The sequence below is a fragment of the Triticum urartu genome, chromosome 7, assembly GCF_003073215.2.
Source record: "Triticum urartu cultivar G1812 chromosome 7, Tu2.1, whole genome shotgun sequence".
NCBI classification, from domain to species: Eukaryota; Viridiplantae; Streptophyta; class Magnoliopsida; order Poales; family Poaceae; genus Triticum; species Triticum urartu.
This window is the reverse complement of record NC_053028.1, coordinates 553,760,517-553,772,437: the sequence shown is the minus strand read 5'-3', so window position 1 is coordinate 553,772,437 and position 11,921 is coordinate 553,760,517. Positions and strand designations below refer to the sequence as shown.

Below are 11,921 nucleotides of genomic sequence, written 5' to 3'. Positions count from 1 at the left end.
AACTAATGAGTTAGTTGCGGGATGATGTATTACGTAACGAGTAAAGAGACTTGCCGGTAACGAGATTGAACTAGGTATTGAGATACCGACGATTGAATCTCGGGCAAGTAACATACCGATGACAAAGGGAACAACGTATGTTGTTATGCGGTCTGACCGATAAAGATCTTCGTAGAATATGTGGGAGCCAATATGAGCATCCAGATTCCGCTATTGGTTATTGACCGGATATGTGTCTCGGTCATGTCTACATAGTTCTTGAACCCGTAGGGTCCGCACGCTTAACGTTTCAAGGACAATTATATTATGAGTTTATATGTTTTGATGTATCGAAGGTTGCTAGGAGTCCCGGATGTGATCATGGACATGACGAGGAGTCTCGAAATGGTCGAGACATAAAGATTGATATATTGGAAGCCTATGTTTGGATATCAGAAGTGTTCCGGGTGAAATCGGGATTTTACCGGAGTACCGGGAGGTTAGCGGAACCCCCCGGGAAGTTAATGGGCCATAGTGGGCCTTAGTGGAAGAGAGGAGAGGCGGCCAGGACAAGGGCCGCGCGCCCCTCCCCCTAGTCCGAATAGGACAAGGAGAGGGGGCGGCGCCCCCCCTTTCCTTCTTCTCCTCCACTTCCCCCCAAGTCCTAATCCAACTAGGAAAAAGGGTGGGAGTCCTACTCCCGGTGGGAGTAGGACTCCTCCTGGCGCGCCCCTCTCCTGCCCGGCCGCACCCCCCCTTCCTCCTTTATATACGGGGGCAGGGGGGCACTCTAGAGACACAATAATTGATCAGTTGATCTTTTAGCCGTGTGCGGTGCCCCTCTCCACCATAGTCCACCTCGATAATACTATAGCGGTGCTTAGGCGAAGCCCTGTGTCGGTAGAACATCATCATCGTCACCACGCCGTCGTGCTGACGAAACTCTCCCTCAACACTCGGCTGGATCGGAGTTCGAGGGACGTCATCGAGCTGAACGTGTGCTGAACTCGGAGGTGTCGTGTGTTCGGTACTTGATCGGTCGGATCGTGAAGACGTACGACTACATCAACCGCGTTGTGCTAACGCTTCCGCTTTCAGTCTATGAGGGTACGTGGACAACACTCTCCCCTCTCGTTGCTATGCATCACCATGATCTTGCGTGTGCGTAGGAATTTATTTTTGAAATTACTACGTTCCTGAACAGTGGCATCCGAGCTAGGTTTTATGCGTTGATGTAATATGCACAAGTAGAACACAAGTGAGTTGTGGGCGATATAAGTCATACTGCTTACCAGCATGCCACACTTTGGTTCGGCGGTATTGTTGGATGAAGCGGCCTGGACCGACATTACGCGTACGCTCACGCGAGACCGGTTCTACCGACGTGCTTTGCACACAGGTGGCTGGCGGGTGACAGTTTCTCCAAATTTAGTTGAACCGAGTGTGGCTACGCCCGGTCCTTGCAAAGGTTAAAATAGATCCAACTTGACAAACTATCATTGTAGTTTTGATGCGTAGGTAAGAACGGTACTTGCTAAGCCCGTAGTAGCCATGTAAAATTTGCAACAACAAAGTAGAGGACGTCTAACTTATTTTTGCAGGGCATGTTGTTATGTGATATGGTCAAGACATGATGCTAAATTTTATTGTATGAGACGATCATGTTTTGTAACCGAGTTATCGGCAACTGGCAGAAGCCATATGGTTGTCGCTTTATTGTATGCAATGCAATCGCCCTGTAATGCTTTACTTTGTCACTAAGCGGTAGCGATAGTCGTAGAAGCATAAGATTGGTGAAACGACAACGATGCTGTCGCGCCGGTGGCGATGGTGATCATGACGGTGCTTCGGAGATGCAGATCACAAGCACAAGATGATGATGGCCATATCATATCACTTATATTGATTGCATGTGATGTTTATCTTTTATGCATCTTATCTTGCTTTGATTAATAGTAGCATTATAAGATGATCCCTCGCTAAATTATCAAAGTATAAGTGTTCTCCCTGAGTATGCACCGTTGCGAAAGTTCTTCGTGCTAAGACACCACGTGATGATCGGGTGTGATAAGCTCTACGTTTAAATACAACGGGTGCAAAATAGTTGCACACCCGGAATACTCAGGTTAAAACTTGACGAGCCTAGCATATAACAGATATGGCCTCGGAACACGGAGACCGAAAGGTAGAGCGTGAATCATATAGTAGATATGATCAACATAGTGATGTTCACCATTGAAACTACTCCATCTCACATGATGATCGGACATGGTTTAGTTGATTTGGATCACGTGATCACTTAGAAGACTAGATGGATGTCTATCTAAGTGGGAGTTCTTAAGTAATATGATTAATTGAACTTAAATTTATCATGAACTTAGTACCTGATAGTATCTTGCTTGTCTATGTTGATTGTAGATAGATGGCCCGTGTTGTTGTTCTGTTGAATTTTAATGCGTTCCTTGAGAAAGCAAAGTTGAAAGATGATGGTAGCAATTACACGGGCTGGGTCCATAACTTGAGGATTATCCTCATTGCTTCTCAGAAGAATTACGTCCTGGAAGCACCGCTGAGTGCCAGGCCTGCTGCCGATGCAACTGACGATGTTAAGAACGTCTGGCAGAGCAAAGCTGATGACTACTCGATAGTTCAATGTGCCATGCTTTACGGCTTAGAACCAGGACTTCAACGATGTTTTGAACGTCATGGAGCATATGAGATGTTCCAAGAATCGAAGTTAATATTTCAAGCAAATGCCCGGATTGAGAGATATGAAGTCTTCAATAAGTTCTACAGCTGCAAGATGGAGGAGAATAGTTCTGTCAGTGAGCATATACTCAAGATGTCTGGGTACTGCAATCACTTGATTCAACTGGGAGTTAATCTTCTGGATGATAGCGCCATTGACAGAATTCTCCAATCACTGCCACCAAGCTACAAGAGCTTCATGATGAACTATAATATGCACGGGATGGATAAGACAATTCCCGAGCTCTTCGCAATGCTAAAAGCTGCGGAGGTAGAAATTAAGAAGGAGCATCAAGTGTTGACGGTCAATAAGACCACCAGTTTCAAGAAAAAGGGCAAAGGAAAGAAGAAGGGGAACTTCAAGAAGAACAACAAGCAAGTTGCTGCTCAGGAGAAGAAACCCAAGTCTGGACCTAAGCCTGAGACTGAGTGCTTCTACTGCAAGCAGACTGGTCACTGGAAGCGGAACTGCCCCAAGTATTTGGAGGATAAGAAGGATGGCAAGGTGAACAAAGGTATATGTGATATACATGTTATTGATGTGTACCTTACTAATGCTCACAGTAGCACCTGGGTATTTGATACTAGTTCTGTTGCTAATATTTGCAACTGGAAACAGGGGCTACGGATTAAGCGAGGATTGGCTAAGGACGAGGTGATGATGCGCGTGGGAAATGGTTCCAAAGTCTACCTCTACATCTACCTTCGGGATTAGTATTAGACCTAAATAATTGTTATTTGGTGCCAGCGTTGAGCATGAACATTATATCTGGATCTTGTTTGATGCGAGACGGTTATTCATTTAAATCAGAGAATAATGGTTGTTCTATTTATATGAGTAATATCTTTTATGGTCATGCATCCTTGAAGAGTGGTCTATTTTTGTTGAATCTCGATAGTAGTCATACACATATTCATAATATTGAGGCCAAAAGATGCAGAGTTGATAATGATAGTGCAACTTATTTGTGGCACTGCCGTTTAAGTCCTATCGGTGTAAAGCGCATGAAGAAACTTCATACTAATGGACTTTTGGAACCACTTGATTATGAATCACTTGGTACTTGCGAACCGTGCCTCATGGGCAAGATGACTAAAACACCGTTCTCCGGTACTATGGAGAGAGCAGCAGATTTGTTGGAAATCATACATACAAATGTATGTGGTCCGATGAATGTTGAGGCTCGTGGCGGATATCGTTATTTTCTCACCTTCACAGATGATTTAAGCAGATATGGGTATATCTACTTAATGAAACATAAGTCTGAAACATTTGAAAAGTTCAAAGAATTTCAGAGTGAAGTTGAAAATCATCGTAACAAGAAAATAAAGTTCCTACGATCTGATCATGGAGGAGAGTATTTGAGTTATGAGTTTGGTCTTCATTTGAAACAATGCAGAATAGTTTCACAACTCACGCCACCCGGAACACCACAGCGTAATGGTGTGTCCGAACGTCATAATCGTACTTTACTAGATATGGTGCGATCTATGATGTCTCTTACTGATTTACCGCTATCATTTTGGGGTTATGCTTTAGAGACGGTCGCATTCACGTTAAATAGGGCACCATCGAAATCCGTTGAGACGACGCCTTATGAATTGTGGTTTGGCAAGAAACCAAAGTTGCCATTTCTGAAAGTTTGGGGCTGCGATGCTTATGTGAAAAAGCTTCAACCTGATAAGCTCGAACCCAAATCGGAGAAATGTGTCTTCATAGGATACCCAAATGAGACTGTTGGGTACACCTTCTATCACAGATCCGAAGGCAAGACTTTTATTGCTAAATTCGGAGTTTTTCTAGAGAAGGAGTTTCTCTCGAAAGAAGTGAGTGGGAGGAAAGTAGAACTTAATGAGGTAACTGTACCTGCTCCCTTATTGGAAAGTAGTTCATCGCAGAAACCGGTTTCTGCGACACCTACACCAATTAGTGAGGAAGATAATGATGACGATCATGAAACTTCAGATCAAGTTGTTACTGAACCTCGTAGGTCAACCAGAGTAAGATCCGCACCAGAGTGGTACGGTAATCCTGTTTTGGAAGTTATGTTACTAGACCATGACGAACCTACAAATTATGAAGAAGCGATGGTGAGCCCATATTCCGCAAAATGGCTTGAGGCCATGAAATATGAGATGGGATCCATGTATGAGAACAAAATGTGGACTTTGGTTGACTTGCCCAATGATCGGCAAGCAATTGAGAATAAATGGACCTTCAAGAAGAAGAATGACGTTGACGGTAATGTTACTGTCTATAAAGCTCGACTTGTTGCAAAAGGTTTTCGACAAGTTCAAGGGATTGACTACGATGAGACCTTCTCACCCGTAGCGATGCTTAAGTCTGTCCGAATCATGTTAGCAATTGCCGCATTTTATGATTATGAAATTTGGCAAATGGATGTCAAAACTACATTCCTGAATGGATTTCTGGAAGAAGAGTTGTATATGATGCAACCGGAAGGTTTTGTCGATCCAAAGGGAGCTAACAAAGTGTGCAAGCTCCAGCGATCCATTTATGGACTGGTGCAAGCCTCTCGGAGTTGGAATAAACGCTTTGATAGTGTGATCAAAGCATTTGGTTTTGTACAGACTTTTGGAGAAGTCTGTATTTACAAGAAAGTGAGTGGGAGCTCTGTAGCATTTCTAATATTATATGTGGATGACATATTGTTGATTGGAAATAATATAGAATTTCTGGATAGCATAAAGGGATACTTGAATAAGAGTTTTTCAATGAAAGACCTCGGTGAAGCTGCTTATATATTGGGCATCAAGATCTATAGAGATAGATCAAGACGCTTAATTGGACTTTCACAAAGCACATACCTTGACAAAGTTTTGAAGAAGTTCAAAATGGATCAAGCAAAGAAAGGGTTCTTGCCTGTGTTACAAGGTGTGAAGTTGAGTAAGACTCAATGCCCGACCACTGCAGAAGATAGAGAGAAAATGAAAGATGTTCCCTATGCTTCAGCCATAGGATCTATCATGTATGCAATGCTGTGTACCAGACCTGATGTGTGCCTTGCTATAAGTCTAGCAGGGAGGTACCAAAGTAATCCAGGAGTGGATCACTGGACAGCGGTCAAGAACATCCTAAAATACCTGAAAAGGACTAAGGATATGTTTCTCGTTTATGGAGGTGACAAAGAGCTCATCGTAAACGGTGTTGATGCAAGCTTTGACACTGATTCGGATGATTCTAAATCGCAAACCGGATACGTATTTACATTGAACGGTGGAGCTGTCAGTTGGTGCAGTTCTAAACAAAGCGTCGTGGCGGGATCTACATGTGAAGCGGCAAATGAAGGAGTTCATATCCGATCTAGGTGTCATACCTAGTGCATCGGGTCCAATGAAAATCTTTTGTGACAATACTGGTGCAATTGCCTTGGCGAAGGAATCCAGATTTCACAAGACAACCAAACACATCAAAAGACGCTTCAATTCCATCTGGGATTTAGTCCAGGTGGGAGACATAGAAATTTGCAAGATATATACGGATCTGAATGTTGCAGACCCGTTGACTAAGCCTCTTCCACGAGGCAAAACATGATCAGCACCAAGGCTCCATGGGTGTTAGAATCATTACTGTGTAATCTAGATTATTGACTCTAGTGCAAGTGGGAGACTGAAGGAAAAATGCCCTAGAGGCAATAATAAAGTTATTATGTATTTCCTTATATCATGATAAATATTTATTATTCATGCTAGAATTGTATTAACTGGAAACATAATACATGTGTGAATACATAGACAAACAGAGTGTCACTAGTATGCCTCTACTTGACTAGCTCGTTGATCAAAGATGGTTAAGTTTCCTAGCCATTGACATGGGTTGTCATTTGATTAACGGGATCATATCATTAGGAGAATGATGTGATTGACTTGACCTATTTCATTAGCTTAGCACCCGATCGTTTAGTATGTTGCTATTGCTTTCTTCATGACTTATACATGTTCCTATGACTATGAGGTTATGCAACTCCCGTTTACCGGAGGAACACTTTGTGTGCTACCAAACATCACAACGTAACTGGGTGATTATAAAGGTGCTCTATAGGTGTCTCCGAAGGTACTTGTTGGGTTGGCGTATTTCGAGATTAGGATTTGTCACTCCGATTGTCGGAGAGGTATCTTTGGGCCCTCTCGGTAATGCACATCACTTAAGCCTTGCAAGCATTGCAACTAATAAGTTAGTTGCGGGATGATGTATTACGTAACGAGTAAAGAGACTTGCCGGTAACGAGATTGAACTAGGTATTGAGATACCGACGATCGAATCTCGGGCAAGTAACATACCGATCACAAAGGGAACAACGTATGTTGTTATGCGGTCTGACCGATAAAGATCTTCGTAGAATATGTGGGAGCCAATATGAGCATCCAGGTTCCGCTATTGGTTATTGACCGGAGATGTGTCTCGGTCATGTCTACATAGTTCTCGAACCCGTAGGGTCCGCACGCTTAACGTTTCAATGACAGTTATATTATGAGTTTATATGTTTTGATGTACTGAAGGTTGTTCGGAGTCCCGGATGTGATCACGGACATGACGAGGAGTCTCGAAATGGTCGAGACATAAAGATTGATATATTGGAAGCCTATGTTTGGATATCGGAAGTGTTCCGGGTGAAATCGGGATTTTACCGGAGTACCGGGAGGTTACCGGAACCCCCCGGGAAGTTAATGGGCCATAGTGGGCCTTAGTGGAAGAGAGGAGAGGCGGCCAAGGCAAGGGCCGCGCGCCCCTCCCCCTAGCCCAAATAGGACAAGGAGAGGGGGGCGGCGCCCCCCCTTTCCTTCTTCTCCTCCACTTTCCCCCCAAGTCCCCTCTCCTGGCCGGCCACACCCCCCCCTTGCTCCTTTATATACGGGGGCAGGGGGGCACTCTAGAGACACAACAATTGATCAGTTGATCTTTTAACCGTGTGCGGTGCCCCTCTCCACCATAGTCCACCTCGATAATACTATAGCGGTGCTTAGGCGAAGCCCTGCGTCGGTAGAACATCATCATCGTCACCACGCCGTCGTGCTGACGAAACTCTCCCTCAACACTCGGCTGGATCGAAGTTCGAGGGACGTCATCGGGCTGAACGTGTGCTGAACTCGGAGGTGCCGTGCGTTCGGTACTTGATCAGTCGGATCGTGAAGACGTACGACTACATCAACCGCGTTGTGCTAACGCTTTCGCTTTCGGTCTACGAGGGTACGTGGACAACACTCTCCCCTCTCGTTGCTATGCATCACCATGATCTTGCGTGTGCGTAGGATTTTTTTTTTGAAATTACTACGTTCCTCAACACACCCGGCTTTAGATGTTAGTCTTTAGTGCGATGTCTATTTGATATTAGACACGGACATATTCGGCAGGCCTTTATCAACAGGTTAGGAGTAGCAACAACGTTACCAAGATGGTGGCTTTTGGCTTATTGATGTATCATTTTGTATGGTCTTTGTGAATAATTAATAATATGACTGCAGGCATCGTCCAGATGCAAAGACCGGGGGTACATCCTCCTTTTCTAAAAAAACAACTATATAAATTAGAGAAGGATCATTTACATGTGTAGAGGCCGGGGGTACATCCTTCTTTTCTAAAAAAAACAACTATATGAATTAGAGAAGAATCATTTACATGTGTCGTGTTTTGCCTAGAAGGCACCCTTCTGATATTCTTTCGTTTGTACTCCTTCCTTCTTCTATGATGATCACATGCAGTTTTCCTTCATGGTTGGAAAAAAAAGCTGCTCTTCTACTCTGTGTCGTCCAAGATATGTAATGTCGGTCAAGCACATGCTCACGTGTCATGTAAATTACTTAGCGGAGAAGATATGTATTACATTTTTTAATGGAAACTTAAGAAGTTGGACCATCAATTAAGTTCTAGCAGCCAGCGGGGACTATTGCAATTGGTTGATAAGTTCCTCTCGTACATGACTTGTGCTATTTGCTCACATGCAATTTCATGCATATCACCACACCATTTCTTGCGCCAGCTCTGTCAATCTTGGGCTATTTAAGCACACCCATCCATGCCTCAATTGGCAAAGCAACTCACAATGGCTTCCTCTTCCTTATTGTTCCTCCTTGCTACCCTCCTTGCCCTGGCCTCATGGCAGGTCACTGCCTACGATCCTAGCCCTCTTCAAGACTTCTGCATCGCCGACATGAAGGCGCCTGGTATGCATGACGTATTGTGTGCGCATATATATACATGTGTGTTCTTAATTGTAGTGATGTTGTAGTTAATGGTGTGATAGCCTAGCATTGATCACACATTGAAGGTTACTACATGCTGATAATAGTTATAAAACTATTATTACTACTCCCTCCATTCCAAAATATAGTGCGCCCGCGTTTCCCGAGATCCAACTTTGACCATAAATTTAATCAACGAGACCAACTGCGGCGGGAGAAAAAATTATATAATTGAAAACTTCTTTCGAATACGAATTCACTGATATAATTTTTGCTCCCGCCGCAATCGGTCTTGATAGTTAAATATACGATCAAAGTTGAAGCACGTGGAAAGAGAAAGAACTACATTGTGGAATGGGGGGAGTATATGTTTAAGCCACACACATTTCTTACTTTCTAAACTTTATGTTACTTTCTCTATGCATGCAGTGCGAGTAAATGGATTTGCTTGCAAGGACCCAATGGCCGCAACCCCGGAAGACTTCTTCAACGCAGCCATGCTCGATCAGCCTAGGGATACTAAGGCCAGCAAGGTCAGGTCTAACGTCACCAACATCAATGTCATAAATTTCCCCGGCCTCAACACCCTCGGCATCTCGCTGGCTCGCATCGACTATGGACCGTTAGGTGTGAACACGCCACACATACACCCTCGTGCCACTGAGCTCCTCACAGTGCTCGAGGGGACACTCTACCTTGGATTTGTCACATCCAACCCAAACAGGCTCTTCTCCAAGATAGTTAAGAAGGGCGATGTATTCGTATTCCCAAAAGCAATGATCCACTTCCAAATGAACCTAGCGCATGACAAGCCAGCAGCCGCGTTGTCCTCGCTCAGCAGCCAAAACCCTGGAGTTATTTCTATTGCCAATGCAGTGTTTGGATCAAAGCCACCGATTTCGGATGATGTCTTAGCCACGGCATTTCAGGTGGAGAAGGATCTCATTCACTGGCTCCAATCTCAGTTCTGGGGGAACACCAACTACTAAATATTCTCTTTTATCTAGGCATATGAGAAGTTAATATGTAATGATATATACTCCCATCATGGAGTAGAATAAATGACATGCAATATGATGCATGCATGGTTGCGAGCTGTGAATTTTCATTTCCTTTCTGAATCGTGACAAGATATGTTTTTTGTCGGATTCATGTCATAATGTGCTGGTGATGTTTTCACTGTTTAATGAATGGAATACAGAGGTGCTCCTTTCTCTCGTTGCTTTTTTTTTGCGGGAACGTTTCTCTCGTTGCTGATATATAGATCCATGATGTTAATGACAAAGCATCAATGATTGGGCACGCATGTTATTTCTAGACACAGTTTACATGCACATGAAACTTGCTTTTGCCTGACAAGTAATTTGTTTACTGAAACCAAGCGATGCAAACTTGTTCCGTGGCGGGAAATCATTTGGCATGCCGGAAAATTAAGACGTCGACCTTTAACGGATTAAGCAGCATAGATGGAAGAGCAGGGATATAAGTAGTTGTTATGATGTACTCTAGTGTCAAAAAAACGTCTTACATTATAGAATGAAGGTAGTAGTTGCTCGCTACCAAGTAGATGCATTCCCAATAATGGTTACAGGTAAACACGAAAGATGGGGCACGCGCAGACACGCTGGGGCTATCCGTGAGTATCATTGATCAATAAAGCCGAGCAGTGTTGAGCTACATCCATACGCTTCTTTGTGCTTACCCTTTTTTTGTTCTTGATAGATTGCGTAGTAGCATGGTTATTACAACAAGTTATCAGCACCATAGTGCTTGGTAATCACCTGCTCCCACACATTATTTGAATTTTAGTCAGGAATTAATCGCTTTGTTTCTTATCTTGATTGAACAATGCTGCCATCAAAACAACTGTTATTGGTGATCCTAAGTAATAAAAACAAAGCAACATGCACTGGAGGGATCCGGCAAAGGTACGTTTGTGTGCCGATCCCTTCCTAAAAGTGTTGTTGTTAAACCACCCTGTCGTCTGTGTGGTGTCATGAGATGGTTGGTGCGGATATGATCATTGTTGTAGTTTGCCGATCCTGGATCGGATTGCTTTGAATTTTTTTTCTTTTTTACTCGCCTATACATAGTTTTTTTCCCGGGGGAAATGGAGATTCTCATTACTTAAGGAAGCTTCTCAGTCATAACCAAATTTACAACAAAGTCCATTGCAACATTTAGCCAAACTGCACTTTGAGGGGTACAACGCCCATACGCGACCAGCTCATGGCTAACATTATTTTGCGAGCTACTACAGTGAGTAAATAAAATCTCCCTAGCATCACGATCTACCAACCTGTGGATCTCCTCAATGAGTGGGCAGTGCCTCGATGTACCTGTAGTGGTTACTGTGAGCATCGCCACCACCTCCGCACTATCCAGCTCAATTATGATTGGCAAGTCTGTCGGTGCAAGGCCAGGTATATCCCTTCTCTATAGGCTGCTAGTTCCGCCTTCAAAGCACTATCACAAGTACGGATCTTCCTGCATGCGCTATAGATAATCTCGCCTCTATCGTCACAGAGAATTATACCACCGCCAACTACGTCTATACATAACTTTGGTCTCATATGACTTTGTTATTTATGGGCATATTTTTTGTATGCGTGTGTTTGTATTGGTTGTGTGCATTCTAACTAACTATGCAGAGACGGAATATGCACTCATTGTATTTGTATTATTTTAATGCTTTATTTGAAGCCAATAAAATTCACCCCATGTCAAAAAATGTACTGAGAAAGCTCAGTCAGTTATCGACAACGAAACCATTGTCGGTCAGTCATCAAGAGTTGACCATACTAGTACTTAGTTCAGTCACGAAAGAGACCTATAATAAATCGATGAATTCCATTTCGTGCACATAAACACAACCACCTGGCACATATATATAGTCTTGCTTGTGCACCTAACAGAAGTACGTGCACCAGAGACGTCTCTATCGTTGAATCTGTCGCCGTCTTTCCTGGGAGTGGTTACTTGCACGCAAACGA

The 11,921-nt window shown here is 43.5% G+C and overlaps 1 protein-coding gene across 1 annotated transcript; it reads left to right on the top strand.

The window, feature by feature from the left end:
• The first annotated feature begins 8,735 nt into the window (after positions 1 to 8,735).
• Positions 8,736 to 10,145, top strand: LOC125524695 (germin-like protein 8-4). The gene is made up of 2 exons (XM_048689731.1): positions 8,736 to 8,910; positions 9,358 to 10,145. The coding sequence occupies exons 1-2, from the start codon at positions 8,763 to 8,765 to the stop codon at positions 9,915 to 9,917; spliced, it is 708 nt and encodes a 235-aa protein (XP_048545688.1). The 5' UTR covers positions 8,736 to 8,762; the 3' UTR covers positions 9,918 to 10,145.
• The last annotated feature ends 1,776 nt before the right edge of the window (positions 10,146 to 11,921 follow it).